Genomic DNA, 26,161 nt, shown 5'->3' on the forward strand with positions numbered 1-26,161 from the left:
GGCAGGAGGATCTTATTAGGGAGAGCAGAGAGCTGAAAGGGGGGGGGACAGAGCGACATTTTTTGCCGCTGCAAATGCTCACCTGCCCCCGCTGCAAACCTCAATGGGGTCCAGAGTGTTCTTGAAACCAGTAACAAGACATGAAGCAGGGGGAGAGGGGAAGGGGCGGGGTCCCCTTGCAGCTGGAAGGAGGGAGGAGGGAGGGAGCCTGGGAGACGCCAGCCCCACTGATCACCCCCCTCCCCCAGCCCCACTGATCACCCCCCTCCCCCAGCCCCACTTATCTACCATCGCCAGCCGCCAGACCCCTTTCAATTCCAGACAAAGAGCAAAAGCGGATCCCAGAAGTGAAAAAACTGCAAGGGCTGCCCAGTATGACGGGGGGCTGGCCAAATGTACCCCCCAGGAGCCCCAACGCGACAGAAGGGAGGATTAAACTGGCGGGAAAGAAGAGTGGCGGAGAGGGGGCCAAGCCCGGAGGGGGAAGGAGGTCCTGCCATTCAGCCCTCCAATGTTTCAAGGAACCGAGATCTTGCTCCTAGAGAGGCAGGAAATTTTAGAGGAGGGGGGAGAACAATATTGAAGGCGAGGGGGTAGAGAGGTCTCCCTTCGTCACCTGAGGAGAGGAGGAGGAAGAGCGCAGACGACGAAGGTGCGCCATGCGGGGGCGGGAAGAGGAGGGAGAGAAAGGATTTTCCAGGGAGGGTTGAGACAGGCCGCCTCCCCCCCCCCCTTCGCTCAGGGAATCTTTAGGCGAAGGACAAGCATCAAGGCGCGTGGGGGGGGGCTCTCCTGGCCTTCTGAAAAGCTTCGAGGCAGAGGCTGCAGGAAATAAAAAAATGACCCCCCCCTTGGGAGTGTGTCGGGAGGAGAAGGCCACAGATGGGGGGAGGTGGAGCTCAGCTTCTCCGGCAGGCTTGGCCCAGCGGAGGGGGCGGAGGGTCTGCTTCTGCTGGTCCTGCCCAGCTTCACCCCTTGCCTTGGGAACACCCGCTACAGAGGGTCTAAACTGTATGATGCGTAGTGGACAATGCTCACAACAACCCTGTGAGGTGGCCCCGAGTGTAACGCTCAGCACGTTCAAAGAAGCTGAATGTTGGAAGATTCAGGACAGACAAAAGGAAGTACCTCTTTACTCAGCGCATAGTTAAACTATGGAATTTGCTCCCACCAGACGCAGTAATGGCCACCAGCTTGGATGGCTTTAAAAGAAGATTAGACAAATTCATGGAGGACAGGGCTATCAATGGCTACTAGCCGTGATGGCTGTGCTCTGCCACCCTAGTCAGAGGCAGCATGCTTCTGAAAACCAGTTGCCGGAAGCCTCAGGAGGGGAGAGTGTTCTTGCACTCGGGTCCTGCTTGCGGGCTTCCCCCAGGCACCTGGTTGGCCACTGTGAGAACAGGATGCTGGACTAGATGGGCCACTGGCCTGATTCAGCAGGCTCTTCTTATGTTCTTAATGCTGTGGTTAGTGCAGGCGGGGGAGAGCTTCCTCTCTGGGCTCAGCTATGGCTTTGAGGGACTCCTCTAGAAACCTGATGGGGAACCAAAATCTGTTGGAATGTTATGCCGAGAACCCCTCCATCTCACACTCAGGTTGTATACTGTATATATGTATGTGAAACCATATATCCTAAAGACAGCTCAGGCTCTGCTGACCTTCATTCCAGGGAAACCAAACCCTGGGTAAGTGGTGGAGCCTCTGGAGGTCTCTCATCACTCAATTGGGGTGCCTGCAAAAAGATGCATAAGACACAATGAGGAGGGTCCAATAACAAAGCCTGAAATGGTTGACATTTTGAAGGAGAGACTCTGTGGTGGGGATATCGATGTGAAGACCGGGGAAAAACCCAGAAAAAATCAGGAAGAATGGTTTTTTCGCATTTTTTTCCAAAGTTGTTTTTGGTTTTTTTCTGAAAAATTGAAAAAAATGGCATGTGTTATTTTAGCATGATGAATAAAATGTTTCATTGAATCTGCTTGACACTGGAGGACTAGCGGAGACATAAATAATTTTCTTTGTTATTAAAGTTGATAGTTTCTTCTGTATTTTTTTAAAAAATGTTTTTTGCCTGCTCCTCATAAACGGGCAAAATGAAAGAGGTTCCTTACAGTTCAGGATCTTGTAGATCCATTTGTTACAAAAAAAAGTAAAAATTTTAAAAAGTAAATTCAGTTTGTAATAATTGTTTGAATAAAATGTACTTTTAATATACCAAATGTGATAATTTTATGCCAAACCAACTTGTACATAATTACATTTCATGTTCATGAAGTAACAAAGTGACTTTCAATCTGTAGAATACATAGCATTTTTTTTTAATTTTCCCCAAAATTTCCATTTTTTTTCTGCCATGTCTTCAAAATTTCCAGAAATTTTACATCTCTAGGTGGGGAGGAAGGAAAGGCTTTGAGGATGCCAGAGTGGAGACAAGATGGGGGGCAAGATGGCTGGCTTGACTGAGGGTGGTGAAGGAGATGAGACCCCACCCCCGCAAGGAGGACAGTCTGGAAGAAACTGGGGAGGGGTCTGGGAGAGATCTAGGGCCTAAAGGTTAAGGCTGTTTTTTGTCAGGCATCCAGAAGCAAACTGAGTGTGAAGGGAAACAGTTGGGGAACTTTTATTTTTTTAGAGCCTTTATCATTCCGCACAAGCTTCAGGCCACTTATAATATTTACACCCCTCACCTCCACATTTGTATCAAGGAGAACATTCCTCCCACCCCCTGTCACTCCCCTGCAGGCTCTTCAGAGCTATTCCCCATTGTGGCAAAATCTGTCAGAGTCCCTGAGGTGGCCTAGTTTATCCCTCCTCCTTCTCATCCTCCATCTCCCTCACAGGCATCGCAATGGCCTCAGAGGCACCGTCCGGATTGTCTCTTCCTTGGGACACAGTGGAAAGAGGTGCTGGGCAGCCACCTCAGGTAAGGGACAGAAGAAACAGCCTGGGCGCATATCTCTTTGGTGAGAGAGATGGAGTGTCCTGCCCAGAGACGAAGGAACCAGACTGAGGCGAGGTTTACTCTGTTTCTTGTTTTATTAATGTGATGGTCACAACCAAAGTGGTGCACTTCATAAATCTGTCTACCCCGACTCACTACTTTCCCTAACTAATCTACCTAAACAGTCTCTGCAGAGTGTGGGGAGAGTTGACTCAGCACTAGAGTCTTGGAGGGCACCTGCTTAAGTAGGGAAGGTCTTTGCATGTAAACGACGGCTCCGCCAGAGTTTCACCCTCTGAAAGTCTCTCTTCTCACACCATCCCATGCAGAACGAGGGGCCCCCGAGCCTCTGACAGCCCATGTGACAGCGGTGCTTTGCTAGGTGACAGCGTGACCTCAGGAAGCGGGAATCTGTTTGGCGGGGAAGTGTTTGAAGGGCCAGGCGGGGATTCCTGAGCGGGAGGGGTTGGTGCACGCGAAGGATCGCTTCCCAATGGTTCAGGTGGGGAACTCGCAGGTGGCGCTGGACCTACCTCAATAGGGGTGCAGGCCGAGGAAGTCTGTGGGCTGGCAGAGTCCCCCCCCCTCCAACGCCTCCAGGAACCTCGTCCTTGTCTGACTCCTGCCCCTGGAGCGCAACAGGAGCTCTGAAGGAATCTGCCTTTTTGCCTCTACTGTTAACGTGGCTTAAGAAGAGCCCTGAAGCTGGACCGGCCAAAGGCCCACCTAGTCCAGCATCCTGTTCTCACAGTGGCCGACCAGATGCCTACGGGAAGCCCATGAGGAATCAGGACCCGAGAGCAACAGCACTCTCCCCTCTTGTGATCCCCATCAACTGGTATTCAGAGGCATACTGCATATGACAATGGAGGTAGAGCATAGCCATTGTGGCTAGTAGCCATTGGTAGCCTCATCTCCATAAATATGTGCAATCTTTTAAAGCTGTCCAACTTGGAGGCTTCACTGCAAGATCACAAAGTGGCCTAGTTCTAGGGTCTGATAAATCAATAAAAGCCAGGATGCAACTGCCCTATGACTTCCTCGCCTTTCAGACTGGGAGAATGGCGCATGTTGGAGAAATTACGTTTTCCTCTTCTTCTTCTTCCAGGCTCCCTTGACCTTTGAGGAGGTGGCTGTGTATTTCACCGAGGAGGAATGGGCTCTGCTGGATCCTGAGCAGAGAGCTCTGCATAGGGAAGTCATGGAGGAGAATTACAAGATGGTGGCCTCTCTAGGTAAGGGCACTTTTGGGTTTCTTTCCTGTGTGAATTTAGTATTTGTGCCATTGAATCCTGCACTGCAGGGGTGCTGTGATGGAAATGGGTGTCTGGGAGAGACTGCAGCTGACTGGCATCTCCAGCAGGGGGTGGGGGGATTGAGCAGGTAGCAAGTGGCGAGAAAGGTCTTTGCTTGAACTCCTGGAGATCCCCTGCTAGTTGCAGTAGACAAGGCTGGACTAGGTGGAGAAAGATTCTGACCTCATATAAAGCAGCTTCCTAAAGTCCCTGTTTTTTTTATCATTCTATGAGACCCAGTCTATGCTTCCTGCTATTAGAAATTCTCATTCAGTGAGAATTCTGTAATTGCAGAAGAAGAGACAGTGAATCTTAATGATAGCATTTGATCTGCGTCATCAAGCAGTTTGGTAGCAGTAGGAGATAAACGCGCTCATACTGAATTCAGTAATTCAAGCAGTATCTCTGATAGTGAGAAAGGACTGTTAAATGATGATGGAAAAGCTGAAAGTGGTACTCAAGTCAAGCCAGATTGTTCTACAATCATAGAAGGGAACACATCTGTGGACTCTGCACTTCTGACTTTGCCACTGCACTACTGAATAACACAGTGCATCACAACACACAACAAACCACTGAATGACAACTACACCCCTGCTGTTATTTTTACCATTTTTATCTATGTATTTTATTTTAAACTGCCCCTGTGTACTGTGCAAAAGATGGTGTGCAACAAATCATCCAGGTAAATAAAAATCAATTTATAGCAGAGCTACAAAAATACAACAAAATGATCATCTAACAATAGTTTATTATTACACTGATATTATTACACAATATCACAACTCTTTTCTCTTTACTCCCTGGGTACCAGCAGCAATATATGTGCATGTGAGTGTGATGAAGGATATAGATCATTTAGTGTCTGTGTGTTACATGTGAAAAGTGATGTGTGCAGGATAAAAGAGCTAAACTACCATCATTTCCACAAATGCTTCCAGTGCCTGCGTTTATGATCTTTCCCACTGCATTTCCTACCCTGACCTGGCTGACTCTCTCAGCTCCCACCTTGGGAGTCTTCAGCCCAGTCTCCCATCCTGAGCACCTTCCTTCTGTGACTCCCACTCAGGGAACCTTCCATCTTCAAACCATCAGCCATTCTCAGAAAGGTGCCGCATCCATCGTTGCTCTTGAAGTAACACTGCCCGTCCTCGTAGCAATCACTGTTCAGGTGGCTGTCAACTGGCGTCCGTTGTTGTTATTGACAGGAGTAGGGGGAGCAGACGTTGCAAAGGTTCCTTCCCTGCTCTTGCTGCCTTGGCTGCTGCTGCTACCTCTGACACTGCTTCCCTGTATAAGACGGGAGCATTCATGTGAAAAGTGGCATTTTTTTCTCTTTCAGAAATCTAACATGTATGTTTTTCCTTGCATACTATGCATTGCCTCTCTCTCCTCTCCTATACAGTGTGTTTATTATACACACATGCACACACACACCACAAACATTATATACATATTTCTAGTGCTGCAACTGATTTTGTTTTATACCATGACTCTAAAAAGTGGATGGGGTTGATGCAAGTATTTCTGGCTATGTAAATATGTTGCAGTGGCTTCAATCTTAATTGCCATGAAAGATTTCCCCAGAATTACTGATTTGAAATGCACCCCTGGCTTGCTGATTGGGGGAGCAAGAGGGACATCTAGGATGATTTTGGCTTTCGGTGTGTAAAATAAATGGGCCAAAAGAAAACAGTTGGCTTTGCAAAGTTACACACAGTCATCCCCAGCAGGCTTTTCAAGCTGAATTTTGTGCCCAGTGAATGCATGTTCACAAGTGCCAGACTGATCCTGCTAGGTCCACCGGGTCCTATCCTGTTTATAGGTTGCAGGAGTTATAAGATCAAAATTATACTCTTCTTCCATTTAAATGGCTCTGTTTGGAATGGTTGAATATTTTGGGATCAAAAGTAACTAGTCTTGTCCATTTCCTTGAAAGAATCAGACCTGAATTCCTGTTGGGGAGAAGAAGATCTGGTGATCCAGGATCCCAAACAAGAGGAGATATCAGCAGGTAGATGCTTAGCTGTGTTGTGGGGCCCTTTCTCTGCTGGGATTTTGCAGTTCCTGTTTGATATCATTCATTGCAGATTAACCCATTAGGTTATGAGTTCTCCTGGAGAACTCCTGTAAGAACATACAAATGGCCCATCTAGTGGAGCATCCAGTCCTCACAGTGGCCAAGCAGATGCCTATGAGAAGTCTGCAAGCAGGACCTGAAGGCAACAGTTGCCCCATTGAGAGCACGCTGACTATTTTAAAGGTGCAAAACCCTCTTTGAAGCAGACTCCCCCCTCCCTTCAAAGAGTGGTGTTTAAAGGAGGGGGGAGAGGCTGCTTTTGCTGACCCAGAAGAGGACTGTTCCCCTTGTTCCATGACTGCCATGCTTACTCAGGAGTCTTAGGTGAGGTACCTTGTCAAAAGCTTTTGTAAGTCCAAGTACGCTATGTGCAGTGGATCACCTCTATCTATATGCTTGTTCCAAAGAAGTGAGGCAGGAATTTTCCTTTGCAGAAACTGCTGAAACTACAGCGAGCCATGTTCTTCCCCACACTTGGTGATTCTATCTTTAACAATTAGTTTCCACCACTTTTCCAAGGACAACATTTACATCTCGCACGACATTCTGGGAGTCATTTCAGATTAAGTCCGGGGTTGCCATCCCTCTGGTTGATTCCATGGCCAACTGTTCTAGGATACAGTCATATATAGAGTGTCTAGAGATTTTACCTCTGTTGTGAGTGGAACACAGATGTACCCATCTAGGTGAGGGTAGTTGAATTCACCCATTACTACAGCATTTTCTCCTTTGGATGCTTCCTTGATTTATTCCTTTATTTATTGCAAAGCGCCTTTTCACTATTTGCTACCTCTGAAATCAGGGGAAGAGCAGCTGGAGATGGATGGTGCCTTTATGGGCTCCTTGTGGACTTCCACAGGAGTGTTTCTACTCAGGCACTGTGAGGATCCTGGACTAGCTAGGCTTTTTGTGTGATCCAGCAGGGCTGTTCTTATAAGAGAAGTGTTGAAGTTTTCATCTCCCGAGAAAATCCCCTAATTACGATGGCTGGATTGGTTTCCAGAGTGCCACTGAGTGGTGTGTGAGGATCCCACCTCAGACCACCACCTGTCAGGTCCCTCCAGTCAGGATCCTGGGTTTTATTTGTTCTCTCACTGGCTCTAGAACAGATCTCGCAAGATCCCACTCCCAGGCAGCACCACCAGCCACTCCCTGTTTCACAATATTGCCTTAGGACTTTGCCTTAGTCCCCTTCTGGCTTATTGTTACTTTGTGTCTGGGTGCACTTGCAGGCCACAACCCCCCTGTATCTTTGTGCCAATAAAGCATACAGTAGGGCCCCGCTTATACGGCGGGTTCCGTTCCGGACCCCCGCCGTAAAGCGGAAATCACCGTAAGGCGGAACCCCATTGATTTTAATGGGGCGCATCGAGCGAAAATGACGCCAAAATGCCGCAAAAGCGGCTTTTAAAGAGGGGAGGAAAGCCACCGCATTAGCGGAGCGCCGGGAAGCGGAGCCCTGCTGTACAACCCTGGGTTGCCCTGGATACTTGATGATACACTATCTCTTCACCGCTGCCACCATTATTACTGTTTCCCAACCTTGGTAATTACCCTGCCCACCCTTCTGGTCTGTGAAAGCCCCAGCCAAGGATCAGGCTTTTGGTAAACCAATAAAATATTTATTTATAAACACCAGGAAATAACAAGATTACTTTAGGTATATTTAGCAAACGTATGGTTTCATATAGTGTCACTCTTTATGTTTCCAGTCATATATAATCTGCCTTAATACCAGCCAAATATAATCCAACCCACAACCAACTCCACAACCAACCGACCACCCAACAGTCATCCTCTCATTTATACCTTCAGCCACTCAAACGCTCAGCCAATCATCATACAGCATTCTCCAGCATTCTAGCCCATGTACTCCCCCCTCTCACTCAATCCACTTACCATGTATACTTTAATAAACCTGCACTTACCATATTTACAGTTATCAAAATACAGGAGCATCACATGGTGCTGTATGCATAGTTGCTTTTTCACAAGTGCCAATTGGACCCACATGCCTTGCCCTATTTATCACAAGAATATCTTGCTTTCCTTTGCTGTTTGGAGGGGGCTATAGCAATGCGTGGACATTATTATTATAATTATCATTATTATTGTTGTTATTGTCATCATCATCATCATTATTATTATTATTATTATTATAGTTTATTTATACCCCACCTTATGGCCGAAAGTGACATGAAGTGCCTGGGTATTTGGGTTCATAGCTAAATAGCTTGTCTGTTTCGTGGAAAGAAATTTCAAAACCCACTTTAATCTATTGCCTGGGAGGACAAGACCCAATTGGCTGGGGCTCTGATGAAGGGGAGAGACCAGCAGATATAGACTTTAAAAAGTAACTTGGGAAAAGTTATATGAGTTACAAAATGATGATGCAATATCTGTGCCTAAATTAAAAAATTGCCAGTGAAAAATATATCCTGCTGTGTGATAACTGCTGAGGGATTCCCCTCAAAGTTCAGCGTATCATTGCTACCCTATGTAATATTGGTATTGGGCCATTCCTGTCTCCGCTCAGTGATATAGTACATGAGTTCTGTGAAGAAGTTCCTATGTTTAATCCCTGGAATCTTCAGGTAGTTCTTGGAAGGGTCCTCATCAGAAATCCTCTTAGAGAAGGTGCCAGGCAGCGTACACAGTACTGAGGTAGAGAAATGTCTGATTCAGTATCAGGCAACTTCCTCTATTCTATATGACCACCACTTTTGACTGCTGTCAGATTCATAGGAATATATGAGCAGTGAGCAGTGCCCAGATTGTCTCTTCTTCAGCCGGATTCCTCCCTTCTCTTCCCCCTCACTGCATTTCTTTTTGCATATTATTTTAGAAATGTATATCACAGTTGCATTGCAGTAGGAGGAAAAACTAGACATATGTGGGCTTCATGACACCAAGTGATATATTGATTGAAAGGAATTCATGAAGAATATTCAGGTAACCTTTGTTTTACCTTAACATACAGGGAGATATAGGGAGAATTTTGGAAATGTAAAAATCTGAGAAGCAGCTAATTAGGGTTAACCTGTGGTGAGATCTTATGTTACTGGCTTGAAAGTCCAACATGTATTTCTTTTCTCCTTGCTCCTCTTAGCAGATGATGGGCAGAAGAATGAGAATTATATGGAACCACAGATGATGTCATTGGTAATAGTCAAATGTGAACCACAAAAAGAGGTGTTTGGAAATGATGGGGAACCAAGAAAGTCTGAAGCAAACCAATCAAAGAATGGGAGGAAGAAATCCTCTACTTCTCAACTTTTGCATCGAAGAAACCACACAGGGGAGAAACCATTTAAATGCATGGAATGTGGAAAAAGCTTCAGCCGTAGAGCTAAACTTACTGTACATCAAAGAACCCACACAGGGGAGAAACCATTTGAATGTATGGAGTGTGGAAAGAGCTTCAGCCAGAAAGGTCAACTTACTGTTCATCAAAAAACCCACACAGGGGAGAAACCATTTAAATGCTTGGAGTGTGGAAGGAGTTTCAGAGAGAACAGTACACTTATTTCACATCAAAGAACCCACACAGGGGAGAAACCATTTAAGTGCATGGAATGTGGAAAGAGCTTCAACCAGAGAAGTCAACTTAGTGTACATCTAACAATCCACACAGGGGAAAAACCATTTAAATGCATGGAGTGTGGAAAGAGCTTCAGCCGTAGATTTAAACTTACTGTACATCAAAGAACCCACACAGGGGAGAAACCATTTAAATGTATGGTGTGTGGAAAGAGCTTCAGCCAGAAAAGTCCACTTACTGTACATCATACGATCCACACAGGGGAAAAACCATTTAAATGCATGGAGTGTGGAAAAAGCTTCAGAGTGAGTTATGGGCTTACTGTACATCAACGAACCCACACAGGGGAGAAACCATTTAAGTGCACGGAATGTGGAAAGAGCTTCAGTTGCAGCAGTAGCCTTACTTCACATCAAAGAACACACACAGGGGAAAAACCATTTAAATGCATAGCTTGTGGAAAGAGCTTCAGGCACATGAATTCACTTACTGTACATAAAAGAATCCACACAGGGAGAAACCATTTAAATGTATGGAGTGTGGAAAGAGCTTCACGGTGAGTTATTAGTTAACTCTACATCAACCAACACATGCAGGGGAGGAATCTTTGAGTGCATGGAGTGTGAAAAGTGCTTCAGTGTGAGAAGTCTGCTTACTATACAGCAACAAACACACAAAGGGAGAAACCATTTAACTGCATGGAATGTGGAAAGAGCTTCAGTTGCAGGATTAATCATACCATCAAAGAAGCCACATAGAGAAAAATGCATTTAAATGTATGGAATGTGGGGGGAAAATTAAGTGTGAGTAATCAGCTTAGTATACATCGACAAACACACGTAGGGGAAACTGTTTAAATGCATGGAGTGTGAAAAGAGCTTCAGCAAGAGATAAACTTCCTGTACATCAACAAATGCACACGGGAGAAACTATTTAAGTGCATGGAATGTAGAAAAAGCTTCATTGTTATTAGTGACCTTGCATGGAATGTAGAAAAAGCTTCATTGTTATTAGTGACCTCACTGTACAGCAAAGAACCCACACGGGAGAAACTATTTAAATGCATGGAGTGTGAAAAGAGGTTCAGTTGCAACAATAACCTTACTAAACATCAAAGAAGCCACACTGGAGAGAAACCATTTAAATGCATGGATTGTTGAAAATGCTTCAGAGGTAGGGAAACGAGAACTAAACATCAACAAACATACCCAGGGGAGAAATCATTCAGATGTATGGATTTTGGAGAATGCTTTAGTCAGAATGATAGCCTTACTTTACATCAACAAGCCCACATAGGAGGGAACTGTATATATGTATGGAATGTGCAATAGCAACTTTACAAACCATAAAAGAATCCACGTAGGAAAAAACCATGTAAATGGAGTGTGGAAAGAGTTTCAATATACAACATCATTGCCTTACTTTACATCCAAAAACACACACGGGAGAGACTATTTAAATTCCTTGAGTGTGGAGAGAGCTTCAGTAGGAGTAATGAGCTTACTATACATCAACAAACACACATGGGAGAAACCTTTGAAACTGATAGCTTGAGGAAAGAGCTTCCGTCAGAATTGTCATGTTACTGTACATCACAGAACATGCACAGGAGAGAGTCATGTCAAATACATGCAATGGGGAAGGAGCTTAAGCCAAGCAATAGCCTTCCTCTACATGAAAGAATCCGTACAACGAAGAAGTGAGTTAAATGCACTGAGTGTGGCAAAATCTGGGCAGAGCAATCCTACATCAAGGAAGCCAGCGTAACTTTAGCTAGGCTGAAGTTAGTCCGTCTTAACGTATGGCAGATCCTAACATCATTCAGGAGCCCTTGGGAGGGGACAATTCCAGCTCAGCCAGCAGAGGCCAGTGGAAAGAAAATAAAACCAGCAAGATACAGAGCTATTGTGTGTTTTTCCTTAGACCACCCTTTTTCCTTATGCCGGGATTGGGACCCGCAGGGGCAAGCTGAACACATGTAGGATACAGCGTAAGTCCTCTTCCCCTTGTTTCAGCTGCTGAAACAGACCCAGAATGCCCCTTTTGTGGGGATCTACACTGGTGTAACTTAATGCCGGTATTGGTTGAGCCAGCTGAATTCTGGTTGAGCTGGGTGGGGCTGGCTGAGCCATGGCTGAGCCGGGATGAGGGACTTATACCAGAATAGCCTGGCTGAGCTGAGACCTACCCAGCTCAGCTGGAGATCTGCTGTATCCTCCCTCAGCCCGGCTGAAATACCTGTAGGATTGTGCCCTTAAGTGTGAGCAGTAGCCTTACTAGAAATAACAACTCCATTCAGATGCATGGTGTGTGGAAAGAACGTCAGTGTGAGCCTTACTTTAAATCTTTAAACTAGTGGACTGGAGGAATTCAGGTGGGCCAGTGTAGAATTTAGCAATGTTAGGTTTGTAGTTCATTTTAGTCTTGCGGGCTGCAAAGATTAAAGCCCTGTGCATCTTGACACCAGCATACCTAAAAGATCATCTCGCTTTTTGTATACCCAACCAATGATTGGACACTACAGGAGAGGACCTCTTGCATATACCATCTCCATCAGGAAGTACATTCTGTGTGGTATAGGAACGGTCTTTAAAGTGGTGGCACCTATCCTTTGGAATTCTGTCACTACATATCAGAAAAGCACTGTCTCTACTTTCTTTTATGGGCTTATTGAAGACCTTCCTTTTTCAACAAACCTTTTAAGTGGAGATTTTAATCCCAGTCTATCTTTATTGGCTTTTAAAATGTTTTTAATTGTTTTGATGTATGAAATGTTTTTTGTTTTCATTATTGGTTTTCGAGATATTTTATGGGAAGTGATTAATAAATGGAAATAAATAATGCTAATCCTTGTTGTTGTTGTTATGTGCCTTCAAGTCGACAATGACTTATGGTGACCCTATGAATCAGCGACCTCCAAGAGCATCTGTCATGAACCACCCTGTTCAGATCTTGTAAGTTCAGGTCTGTGGCTTCCTTTATGGAATCAATCCATCTCTTGTTCGGCCTTCCTCTTTTTCTTACATATGGTTCTCAGGCAGTCTCCCATCTAGGCACTGACCAGATCTAACCTTGCTTAGCTTCAGCAGGGTGTTGGTCTCAGTTGCCTTCAAACCATAGCCCTTCTTCCCAGAAGCCAACAACTGAAATGATGGTATTTACAGCCAAGGTCTCTGTCTCTCTCTCTCCCCCCCCCCCCCAGAAATGAAGCACTATTACACACAGGGCCTGCTTGTAGGCTTCCCCTTGGGGCATTTGGTTGCCCATTGTGAGAAAAGAATGCTCGACTAGATAGGTCTTTGGCCTGATTCAGCAGCCCGGCTCTTCTGATGTTGGAAGGAAGGAAGGAAACAAGGAAGGAGAGGTTGTATTCTTCTCCCACAATGCCTTTTCAGGCTCGCTCAGCCTTCCACTCCTTTTGCCATCTCCAGGATTGTTGGGAAAGAGAGGCAGTGTGGTGTGGTGGTTAGATTGTCAGACCTTCGGAGACCAGGGTTCAAATTTCAGCTCAGCCATAAAGGTCGCTAGACCACCTTTGATCAGTTGCTGTCTCTAAGCCTAATCCACCTTGCAGGGTTGTTAGCAGGGTAAAATGGGGAGGGGGAGAACCCTGTTTACCACCTTGAGCTCCTTGCAGAAAAGGTGGGAGATAAATGTAATAACAACATTAATTCTGGGGAGAGATGAATATTTTTCTCTGAAACACCGAGGTCCTGATCCCAAGAGAGCCAGCCTTCTGCAGTGGTTGTATTGCACACAATTAGTGACTCAAGACTAGAGCGATGCAGTTTCCAGTCTGCGTTTCAACACAGATCCTCCCTTCACAACCTGCATGAGTATTTTTCGAAGTAGCTACCAGAGCAATCCTGTGCCTGTCTACTCAGAAGTAAGTGCCACTGAGTTAAATTGGGCTTTCTCCTAGGTCAGGGTGTATCAGATTGCAGCCTATCGGTCTCTGCCACCACATGTATAGATCATGGTACATTGTGGTGGTTGTGACCACACCTGCAATGTGAAGATTACAGAGTGAGGAATACGTCATTTACTTATCTGTTTGAGTTCATTTTTGAATAGTTTCTCAAAAAATATCTTGGGCTGCTTTCACACTCCACTTTATTCTGTTATTCTGACTATTTCTAACATGGTAATTTGCACATTGTATTTGATCTTTCACACGAGGTACAAACTAGTTCTGGAATTCTAGTAGAATATAGTGCAAGTTTAGTGCTAATTTTTGTGATAAACGATACCAGAAACAATCCGGGTGTAAGCTTGGGAACCTGGAAAATTGCAGGAGTTTTTCGCTAGCTGCTGCTGCTCACTTAATAGGCATCCCAGCATTCAGTGTGTTCCGGTCTTAGGTGTGTGTTTGTTTTCTTGCCAGATGAAAATTTTACCACTATTCTGGCATAGGGGCAGGTAGCAGCAGCCTTTCCAACAAAGTCCAATGTGAAAGGGAGAGGGGTCACATGGCGATAGGATGAGATGTTAGACTTCCTACACCAGCCTTTCCCAACCAGTGTGCCTCCAGATGTTGTTGGACCACAACTCCCATCTTTCCTGACCATTGGCAACGCTGGCTGAGGCTGATGGGAGTTGTGGTCCAACAACATCTGGAGGCACACTGGTTGGGAAAGGCTGTCCTACACAGTGGGGAACTACAGTGCGCATGTGTATAACAGGTGAGGGACAAAAACAAGACCTTCGTCATTGCAGCCATGTGAAACATGGTTGCACAAACTGCCGGTATATTGGCTGAAAAAACTACTGTTTCTTAATACTGCAGTGTGGAAGGAATTTTAGAAATTTTAAGTGAAAAGGGCTGGAAGTTACATGACAAAGCTGAACAGATGTAGGATACGGTGCAAGTTCCCTTCCCCTCCATCCCACGCCACCATACCTCTTTGGGGACTTACGCCGAGCTAACTTTAATCAGTCTCAGCCGAGCAGGCTGAACCCCAGCTAAGCCAGGAGGGGTGGGGTTTTGCTGGCTGAGCTGGGATGAGGGACATGCACCAGCACAGCCTGGTTGAGATGGGACCCAGCCAGCTCAGCTAGAGATCTACCATATTCTAACTCGCACCAGCCTGGCATAAATACCTACAGGATTGCGCCCTAATTCAGATTTCACTTTGTGCATCTAATAAAGGGGGCTTGAATCCATGAAAGCTTATTTTTATTTATTTTATTCCATTTATGAACCACTTTCCATAAAATAATAATAGGCTCAAGTTACAGGAAGCCAGGTTTCGAACCAATGACCTCAGGAGGTGGTGGGCTCTCCAACCCTGGAGGCCTTCAAGAGGCAGCTGGACAGTCACGTGTCAGGTATGCTTTAAGTTGGATTCCTTCGCTGAGCAGGGCTTGGACCCGATGGCCTTATAGGGGCCTTCCAACTCTACTATTCTATGCAATTCACTACAATACTATACATTTATTTATTATATTTGCACCCCACTCTTCAGCTAACCCCCCCTCCCAGAATAGTTTACATACAATCAGTTAATACAAGACTGCCCCTACCCTCAGGCTCAGTCTAAAAATCACAACACACAAGGGAAAGGGGGCAGCGAGGGAAGAGGAAAGAAGCAAACGCAGGCACCAATTCTTCAACAGTAGTTGTAATGACTAGCCATCCTAGAAATAGTTCAGGGGCAGGAGGTGCCTGATGGAGCTGGTCTTCCAGCTGAACAGACGGAATCAGTCCTGCTTCCCGCCTCTCCCAATGAGGCAGCCTGGTGGCACGGCAGAGCTGTCTTTCGATGACTGTGGGGAAGTGCCCACAGCTCAGTGAGGGAGCACCTGCTTTGCATGCAGAAGGTGCCACTTTCAACCCCCACTTAGAAAAAGGCCAGGTAGCAACCGATGGGAAAAGGCCCTTATCTACCTAGAGGTAGGGTTGCCATATTGCCCGGTTAGCTGGGTTTTACCTGGATTCTTTGCATGCCACCCGGCGCCCGGCTAGCCCCTTAGGTGGCCCGGATTCTCACCTTTAATTTAAAAAAAAAAAAAGTTTCTAGGTGGTCCGGTTCTCGAGATATACATAAAAACGTCAGCCGCCCCCCAACTGTTAAATCTTTCTTTAAACAGTACTAGTCATTCGTAGCTTTAACCCCGCCAGTTCAGCATTGCAGCCAATCAGAAAAGCCAGGATTGTTTCAGTTTCATTGACCTGAGGCAGTGTCTAGAAAACAAAATGGTGGTTTCACCCCCTGTTTATCTGAAAATCTCATAAATTGGGTAAGTATATACATTTCAGTTTCTTTTCCTCTTGTGTGCAGGAGTCAGATCTTGGGCAGTGTTTTGAAAACCTTCCCAATCCTTGCTTTTTGTAAAAGCAATGCTAATCCCATATGTTGCTTATCACGTGAGGTTGCATTTCTGCCCCTGTTTGAGTAGGCCCCACTGAATACACTGGGACTTGCTTCTGAATAAATAAACCTAGGATTGCACTATAAATATCTTTACAGTTTGTGTAAATAATAAATATATTTGATAGTCATGCTTATATAAATATTTCTTCATTTATCATATTTTTGGTTTTTGCTTATGAATCCTGACTGGTTGTGAGATGCTTAGTTTTCTGCCTTACTCACAGGAATCTTGTTGTGGTTGGTATGGTATTACATTTAGGAAAGTGATACTGCCTTTTGTGTTTTTTTTTCCTATTTGCATTTCACTTATCTTTAACCTCACTCCGTTACAGCCATAGAAGCAACAGCAGCATATGCAAGATAATTAACTCCCATTAGTGATAAGAGCAAGAATTTATAATTATTATTTCAATTAAAACAAGAGACTTATCAATACTTTGAAGAGGACCAGATATTTATTTTCTTTCTGAGCCCAGGACTGGGTCTTTCGTGATGCCCAGTGGAGGGGGGGGAGCAGGAGAGTAGTCGATAAGACAGACATCCTGGCATTGGTAATCTAATTAGCAAGGTATGTGAGGGGTTGTTGCACACTTCCAGGCCCAGTTTCATTTTGAGTATGGGGGTGGAACCTGTGTAGATGTGGTTGATCAAAGGGAGAAGAAATTTTGAGTTAAGCAAAGCTGTGCTTTTATAAAACCTAAGAAACATACAGATACTTTGAATGTCTGAGTGCCTGCACCAGTGGAATACTGGAGGAACTTGTAAAACTTGCTGCAACAGTATTTAGAACTGAGCATGTGGTGTGAAAGACTCCTTTTCCTAACATTTTGGTTTCTTGTTTTTCTCCACCCACCACATCTTTGAAATGTATCGTATATGGTTAACCGTACTGCTGCGCTGACTTACTTTATGTTTGTTGCTATTTTGTGTTTTTATTATGTTTTTATATTGATTGTGTATTTTTATTGTTTTTATTATATTTGTAAGCTGTGCTGAGCCCTGTTTTTAACAGCAGAAGGGCAGGATATAAATCCTCTTAATCAATCAATAAATACTCCATAGTGTTGGAAACTAGAGTCTAGGCATTTAAGGCTGAAAATGTTGCTTTTAAAAAAAAGATTTCTCACATCTTTCCCCAGTTTTTGGTGGTAATTCCTAGGCACAAAAACAAAACAACTGGACAATCCAAATATTAATACGCAAATAACATGCATAATATCCAAATTAGCCTGCCCGGATTTGTGGAACTGGAATATGGCAACCCTACCTAGAGGACCCTGGCAGAGGAGTGCTGCCAGTCAGAGCTAGCAACACTGGGCTATATGAAGCAGAGAGCTGACCGGGGGGGGGGGGGGGGAGGGGCAGGGGCTTGCCTGGAGCTCCTGCCATTCAGTCCTCCAACGGGTTAAGGAACAGAGCTCTGGCTCCTAGAGAGGCAGGACGGTTTGGAGGAGGGAGGGAAGAGCATATTGAATGGGAGGAGGGGGGGGACTCTTCGTTCCTGACCCAGGAAGAAAAGGGAACGACAGACTCGCCTGTGGGATCGGCCCTTCCGGATAAGCCTCTTTGGGGCTGGGAGATTTCTCTGTCACTTCGTTAAGGCTGCCAAGCTCTAGGCAAGGCTGGGAGGGTGTGCTGCGAGCTTTCTGCCGGCAGGTGGCGATAGAGGGGCCTCTCCTTGGTCTCCATTCGCCATTGAGGAAGGAGGGGGCGGAGCCTGGAGTGCGCCGAGGACAGAGAGGTGCACAAGGGGGGGGAGCGCGATAGAGGTGTTGCTTTTTTGCTTGCTGAAGGAGAAAGATGGGGGGGCGTTGGGGACAAAGGAGCTATGGGGCAGGGCGCGTGCTCTGCATCCAGAAGGTCCTACCCGCGTAATCCATCTCCGGGCAGGGCTGGGAGAGAAGAAGGGGCATCCCACGTTCCCTGTCCCCTTCCATAGGCGGCGGGGGGGGGCTGATCCATGCAGGCCCGCTGTAAAGGCCCCGTGGGCTGCAGGGTCCTTCTTTTGAGGAAATCAGCCCAGCCAGCCCTCCCCTCAGGGGATCTGCAGCCTCGGGAGGGAGGGGGCAAGGGCACCTTGGTGCAGAGGAAACACTCTTCTTGGGGGGGCACTTCTTGGGGGGGTGGATACTGCTGTGTGCCGTGTTCTTGGGGGGCAGGAATAGAGAGAGATTGGTAGGAAGCATCGTCCTTGTGAGATTCCTTGGCAAGGGGTGGAGGTTGGAGGACGGTTGGGGGCCAAGAATGAGCTTGGAGGGGAGAAGAGTCTCCCCTTCTAGGTCCCCTGTTGCAATCCACAGATAAGGGGCTGATCTGGTGAGACTGCCTTGTCGGAAAGGAAAGAGCCTTACGGGGGCACTTTGGGGGAGAAAAGGGGGGCTTATTCTGATGCCTTTGGCTTTGGGCCCCAGAGCTGGAGGAAAGAGGACAACGGGGGGGAGGGGCACTGAAACTGACCAGGCTGTTCCTGGACTTCTAAAAAATCTGAAGGCAGCAACTGGAGTGAATGAATGAATGAATGAATGAATGAAAGCGGGGACCTGGGGGGGTTAAGGGCCTTCTCCAGACCTCCCCTTGGGAATCTGGTGGAGGGGAAGATCAAAGCCCACCAGAGTGGATCTCAGCTTCTGTGGCAGGCTTGGCCCAGGGGAGGGGGCTGAGGGTCTTCCTCTGCTGGCGCTGCCCGCCTCCCTCCTGCCCGGCTTCGCCCCTTGCCTTAGGATCACCCACCTTGGCAGGAGGGCCTCTGGGTGATGCAGAAGGTCCAGCGTATAATGCGTAGTGGGCAATGCTTGCAACAATCCTGTGAGGTGGGCCCAGGTGAAATCTGGATGTAATGCTATGGTTAGTGCAGGTGTGGGAAACCATTCTAGCCTGAGGGCCACATTCCTTCATGAGCAGCCTTCCAGGGGCCACTTTCCAGTGGTGGGCAGGGCCAGGGGCAAAAGGGGGGGAGGGAAGGTTGTAACTCTTACTGTAGGCTACATTTTAGCCATTGAAAAGTCAGAAGTTTTGTCTACACAAACACACTGGAGCATTGGAGGAGCACTGGAGGAAGGTGCAGAGTACTGCACTTGGACTATGGGGTAGAGGTGCGAAGGCCCAGGGGAAAAATCAGAAGAAAAATACTGTTTTCTCCTGGTATTTTTTCTGGGCATTCACATCTCTACCAGGGAGACCCAGAATCAAATCCCAGTACTCAGCTGCAGAGCTCCGTGGGCCAGTGACTTTCTAACCCCAAACTACCTCACTGGATTGTTACGAAGTTAAAGGTGGATAACTTTATGTCCCACTCTAAATTCTGGACATTGTGTGTGTGTGTGTGTATTACCATATAACAGCAAAATGTGTCCCAATGGACCCAGGTTCAAATCCCTGCTCAGGAGTGAAAATCAGTTGGTGACCTCAGACCACTAACAGTGTTGTAAAGACAAAGGGAAAGGGGTCCCTTTGATAAAGATATGCGTAAATAAACTTCTTATCTTAATAGGTCAAACTACAACCCTATAATGTAGGCAAGAATGCTGTTAAGCTTTGCACAACGTGCATCCCCTGCTCAACTCTGAACCACATTATGGAACTTGGTGCCCTCCACATGCTGCTGGACTGCAACCCTCATCAGCCCCAGCCAGCATGACCAACAGCCAGGGATGATGGGAGTGGCAGTCCACAACATCTAAAGCAGGTGTGAGGAAGCTTTGGCCCTCCAGATGTTGCTGAACTACAACTCCCATCAGCCCTGGTGTTGACCATGTTTTCTGGGGCTGCTGGGAGCTGTAATTCTGTAAAAGCTTCCTGCCCTCGATTCATTGGCCCTGCTTTTTTTTTTTTAAGTAGATGTGTTGCAAGTAGTTCAAATTTTTTCTTTCCCCAGCGGGGTGGACCAAACTGAATGCACCTCAATATTCCTGTCCTCATATTTCCAATGAAAGGGGTTGAGGCCTTCCCCATTCCCAATATGGAGCCATTGACCTCATCCTACCTTGCAGGATATGTAGAAAGCGTACTGACTGCCATCTGTCAGGGACATGATATTTGATTGATATGCACATAGGTTACATTTTTAATGAAAGTGTTATAGGATTGTGGGGTTGGGATGGATGATATCTTTCATCCTTCCAATAAGCTAATAGTTCTAGCCAAGTTTGTCAAGTGGTCCCTATTAGCATGTGTAAAGATCTGGCCAATGGAGCAATGTGTTGCCATAGGAACTCTTCACAAGAGAGGCTGTCCTCTCCCCTTCCACTGGCTAGAGGCACCCTTATACTAGAGCTAAGAATTGTTCTGTGTTAGAGTTAGTCTGAGGTGAAGCTTGAAAGACACACAGGGAGGCCTGCTCTCTCTGCTCCATCCCGAAGGTATGGCTTTGGGAGACTTCTCTAGAAACATCAGGAAAAACGTCCTAACTGTTAGAGCCATACGACAATGGAACCAATTAGCTAAAGAAGTAGTGGGCTCTCCGACAGTGGAGGCATTCAAGAGGCAGCTGGACAGCCATCTGTCGGGAATGCTTTGATTTGGATTCCTGCATTGAGCAGGGGGTTGGACTTGATGGACTCATAGGCCCCTTCCAACTCTACTATTATGTGATTCTAAACCTGATGGGGCACCAAAATCTGTTGAATTGTTAATGCTGAGAAGCCCTCCATCTTACACTCAGGTTATTATATATGTGTAAATGAAACTGCATACCTTAAACACCACAGTCTCCGCTGATCTTAGTTCCAGGGAAACCAAACTGTGGGTAAGTGATGGAGCCACTGGAAGTCCCTTATTGCTTGAAGATTGAGGTGTGCATAACAATATACATATGACATGATGAGGAGGGCCCAATGGCACAGCCTGAAATCATTGACTACTTGATGTAGAAACTCTTTGGTGGGCAGGAAGGAGAGGCTTTGTAGAGACCGGAGTGGAGATGAGATGGGGACCAAGATGGGTGGGTTGACTGGAGGTGGCAAAGGAGGTGAGACACACACACACACTGGCATGGAGGATAGTCTGGAAGAAACTGGAGAGGAGTCTGACAGAGATTTAGGGCCTAAAGGCCTTTTGTAGGCCAAACATCCAGAAGCAAACTGAGCATGAAGGGAAACAGCCAAGGAAAGTGATGTCCCTTTTATTTGTTTAGAGTCTTTACAGTTCTGCACAACCTTTGGGCCACTTATAATATTTACAGCCCTCCACATTTGCATAAAGGAGGAAATTCCATTCCCTGTCTCTCCCCAGCAGGCTCTTGAGAACTATTCCACATTGTGGCAAAATCTGTGAGAGTCTCAAAGGTGGCCTAATTGACTCCTCCTTCTCCATCTTCCCCATAGGCAGCACAATGGCCTCAGATGCCCCATCCGGATCGTCTCTTCCTTGGAAAAGAGTGGAAAGAGGTGCTGGGCGGCCGCCTCAGGTAAGTGAAAGATCTCTGGGGGAGAGACAGAGAGGACAGCCCAGGTGCCTGTTTCTGGGTTAGGTGGCAGGGAAAGAATTTGCCTTTCTGTCTCTGCTTTTAACGCTGCCTAAGAAGAGCTGAGAAGCTGGACCAGCCAAAGGCCCTCCTAGTCCAGCATCTTGTTCTCACAGTGGCCGACCAGATGCCTACAGGAAGCCCCTGAGGAATCAGGACCCGAGAGCAACAGCACTCTCCCCTCTTGTGATTCCCAGCAACTGGTATTCAGAGGTAGAACATTGCCATCGTGGCTAGTAGCCCTTGATAGCCTCATCCTCCATGAATTTGTGTAATATTTTAAAGCCATTCAAGTTGGAGGCTGTCACTGCAAGATCTCAAAGCCACAGACCTGAACTTACAAGATCTGAACAGGGTGGTTCATGACAGATGCTATTGGAGGTCACTGATTCATAGGGTCGCCATAAGTCGTAATTGACTTGAAGGCACATAACAACAACAACAAATATGTCAACAAAAGCCCTCATGCAACTGCCCTGTGACCCCGTCCCCTTTCAGACTGGGAGAATGGCGCATGCTGGAGAAAATTACGTTTTCCTCTTCTTCTTCCAGGCTCTCTTGACCTTTGAGGAGGTGGCTGTGTATTTCTCCGATGAGGAGTGGGCTCTGCTGGATCCTGAGCAGAGAGCTCTGCATAGGGAAGTCATGGAGGAGAATTACAAGACGGTGGCCTCTCTAGGTAAGGGCACTCTTTGGTTTCTTGCCTGATAAATGTGGAAGGTGTGAATTTAGCGTTTCTGCAATTGAATCCTGCACTGCAGGGGTGCTGTGATGGATATGGGTGACTGGAGCTGAGTGAGAGAGCACCTACTTTGCATACAGAAGATTCTTGGTTCAATAGCTGGCATCTCCAGTGGGTGAGCAGGTAGCAGGTGGTGAGGAAGGTCTTTGCCTGAACTGGAGATCCCCTGCTAGTTGCAGTAGACAAGGCTGGGCTAGGTGGACAAAGACTCTGACATGGTATAACGCAGCTTCCTAAATTCCTGGGTTGGGTGGGTGGGTTGATCATTCCGTGCGACCCGATCTATGCGTCCTGCTATTAGAGACTAATTCAGTGAGAATTCTGTAATTGCAGAAGAAGAGACAGTGAATCCTGATGATAGCATCCCATCTGCATCACCAAGCTGTTTGGTAGCAGTAGGAGATAAATGTGTAGACACTGAATTCAGTAACTCAAGCAGTATCTCTGACAGTGAGAAAGGCCTTTTAAATGGTGATAGAAAAGCAGAGAGCAGTATTCAAGCCTGGCCAGATTGTTCTATAATCTTAGAAGGGGGCATGGCTGTGAAGATACCCTGCACTTCTGAATTTGCCACTGCACTACTGAATAACACAATCCATCAAAACTCACAACAAACCAATGAATGACAACTACACCCCTGATGTTATTTTTATCGATATTTTTATCTACCTCTTTTTATTTTAAACTGCCATGTGGACTGTGCAAAATGTGGTTTGCAACAAATTATCTAAGTAAATAAAAATAAAATTTAAAAAATCAGTTTATAGCAGAGCTGAAAAGATACAACAAAATGATCAACTAATAATAGTTTATTATTACATTGAATTATTACACTGATATTATTACACAGTATCATTACTTTTCTGGCTTTACTCCCTGGGTACCAGCAGCAGTATATGTGCATGTGAGTGTGTTGCAGGATATAGATCATATAGTGTCTGTGTGTTATATGAGAAAAGTGATGCATGCAGGATAAAAGAGTTAAACTACCACTGTCATGAACCTGTCCCAAACTGGAGCCGGTTTGTCCCAGGACTCAATCCCCACCCAGGGCAATTGATCCTGGTAAGGCACAAACCCAGTGCCTCCCTTACCAGGGCTGAGTAAGCTAACAACAATCCTGCAAGGTAGGTAGGCTGCTACAACCCCTTAAACTGGTCAACCCTTCTGAGTTAAGGGGAAACCCAGAGTACCGGAAATAAGTCTGCCAAGGATTCCAAAAGTTGAGCCAAAAGAGCACTCCTTGCCTTGGAGCCTTAGGCAAATAGCCAAATACACGGTAGTCTGTGGTCAGTAGCCAAGGTACCAGATTCAGAGCCAAACTTACCCTGCAATGAACATACACTGGTAAATAAGAAGTAGCTTTGTTAAATATAAGTGTACAGTTAATAGCAGCAAAATGGTTCCTTAAAACCCACACCCAGAGGACAAGGTAAAATACAGAGAGTTCAGTCACAAAACAAACTATCTAACCTACCCTATACTTACAAAGAGGTATTGGCTAAAGATTTCCCTCCTATACTTATGGCAAAGATCCTAGCAACAGTCCAGAATTAATTAGCCAATCAGTGGGCGTTCTCATGATGTAATGTTCCTTGACGTTTTCGTGCCTAACAGTCACGTACTCCCAAAACCCTCCCAGGCCAACTGGCCTTGAGTACCAGGCTCCTAGCTGATAAGTAGGTGTTCTTGCTTAGCCTCCCAATTAGCTTCAGCTGTGAAACGAAACTGCAAAGTCATTGCTCTCACACAGAGGCCCCATTTTAGACAAGATGAAATCCCCCAATTCTTTACCAAGAGCCATTTTAAATCCGTGGTTTCTTGGCAACCACCATTTCCACAGTTGCTTCCAAAGTCTGTGTCTGTGATCTTCCTCACTGAACTTCCTCCCCTGCCCTGGCTGACTCCTGGGAGTCTCCCACCATACCACACCTTCCTTCTGTGACTCCCGCTCAGGGAACCCTCCATCTTCAACCCATCAGCCATTCTCAGAAAGGTGCCATATCCTCATTGCACTTGAAGTAACACTGCCCCTCCTCGTAGCCATCACTGTTCAGGTGGCTGTGAACTGGCATCCATTGTTGTTATTGATGGGAGTAGGGGGAGCAGACGTTGCAAAGGTCCCTTCCCTGCTCCTGCTGCCTCTGACACTGCTCCCCTGTTTAAGATGGGAGCGTTCATGTGAAATGTGTCATTTTTTTCTCTTTCAGAAATCTAACATGTAAGTTTTCCTTTACCTACTTTGCTTTGTCTGTGTCTCCTCTCCTATCCCTATATATATAATAAACAAACACATGTACACACACCCCACAAACATTATACACATATTTCTAGTGCTGTGACTGATCTTTTTTTCATATGAAGACTCCAAAGAGCTGATGGTGTTGATGGGAGTATTTCTAGCTATGTAAATATGTTGCAGTGGCTTCAATATTAACTGCCATGAAAGAAGATTTCTCCAGAACTACTGGTCAGAAGTGCACCCCTGGCTTGCTAGTTGGGGGAGGAGGAGGGACAGCTCTCAGGGCGATCTTGGCTTTCGGTGTATAAAATGAAAGGGCCAAAACAAAACAGCTGGCTTTCCAAAGTTCCACAGTGTCATCCCCAACAGGCCTTTCAAGCTTGTATGCCCAAGGATTGCATGTTCACAAGTGCCAAACTGAGCCTGCTGGGTCCCCTGGGTCCTATCTATTTATGGGGTGCAGGAGTTGTGCAATCAAAATTATATCTCTTCTTATCTTTAAATGGTTCTGTTTGGAATGGCTGAATTTTTTGGGATCAAAAGTAACTAGTCTTGTCTGTTTCCTTGAAAGAATCGGACCTCAATGCCTGTTGGGAAGGAGAAGATCCGGTGATCCAGGATCCAAAAGAAGAGGAGATATCAAGAGGTAGATGCTTAGCTGTTTTGTGGGGCCCTTTCTAGTTTGGGAATTGAAGAGTTTTCAGTTCCTGTTTGATATCATTCATCACAGATTAACCCATTAGATTGTGAGCTCTCCTGCATGACATCTTAGATGTCTGTAAGAACATAAGAATGTCCCATCTAGTGGAGCATCCTGTCCTCACAGTGGCCAACCAGATGCCTCTGAGAAGTCTGCAAGCAGGACCTCAATGCAGCAGTTGCCCCACTGGGAACACGGTGACTGGCTTAAAGGTGCAAAGCCCTCTTTGAAGCAACCCTCCCCCTCCTTTAAAAGAGTGGTGTTTAAAGGAGGGGGAAGACTGCCTGAAAGTCCACTTTTGCTGGGCAGGATATAAATATTATAAATAATAAATAAAGGACTGTTCCCCTTCTTCCATGACTGCTGAGCTTACTCAGGAACCTTTGGGGAGATACTTTGTCACAAACTTTTGAAAGTCCAAGTATGCTATGTCCACTGGATCACGTTGATCTATATGCTTGTTTCAAAGAAGTGAGACAGGACTTTTCCCTTGTAGAAACTGTGCTGAAACTACAGCGAGACTTGTTCTTCCCTGCACTTAACGATTACTTTCAATTGGTTTTCCCAGGGCAGGAGTTAAGCTAACCGGCCTGTTACTGTATTTCCACAATTGCCTCTCGATACTGATATATTTAAATATTTTTGTGGTTGGTCTTTATGTTTTTAGCAATATCCTCATATTCTTCTTTGGCATCTCATGTTGACTGCTTGCATTTCTTTTGCCAAGGTTTGTGTTCCTTTTTATTGTCCTCATTCGGACAAGAGTTCCTTATTTTGAAGGA

At 45.9% G+C, this 26,161-nt stretch overlaps 1 protein-coding gene across 6 annotated transcripts in view; it reads left to right on the forward strand.

The window, feature by feature from the left end:
• Positions 1–453: 453 nt before the first annotated feature.
• Positions 454–26,161, forward strand: part of LOC133381441 (zinc finger protein OZF-like) — a 28,983-nt gene continuing 3,275 nt past the window's right edge. Inside the window, exons 1-6 of one of the 6 annotated variants that reach the window (XM_061620558.1) lie at positions 482–652; positions 2,844–2,926; positions 4,053–4,179; positions 21,556–21,638; positions 22,248–22,374; positions 25,251–25,325. In XM_061620558.1, the coding sequence (XP_061476542.1) occupies positions 2,852–2,926; positions 4,053–4,179; positions 21,556–21,638; positions 22,248–22,374; positions 25,251–25,325 (487 nt within the window). In that variant the 5' untranslated portion in view covers positions 482–652; positions 2,844–2,851. Of the gene's footprint in view, positions 653–2,843; positions 2,927–4,052; positions 4,180–6,178; positions 6,254–9,428; positions 12,684–17,757; positions 17,976–19,937; positions 20,979–21,555; positions 21,639–22,247; positions 22,375–25,250; positions 25,326–26,161 lie in introns of those variants that run through there. The other 5 variants (XM_061620556.1, XM_061620562.1, XM_061620561.1 and 2 more) reach the window with 5 other exon arrangements.

Source organism: Rhineura floridana, chromosome 3, assembly GCF_030035675.1.
Source record: "Rhineura floridana isolate rRhiFlo1 chromosome 3, rRhiFlo1.hap2, whole genome shotgun sequence".
Classification (NCBI taxonomy): Eukaryota; Metazoa; Chordata; class Lepidosauria; order Squamata; family Rhineuridae; genus Rhineura; species Rhineura floridana.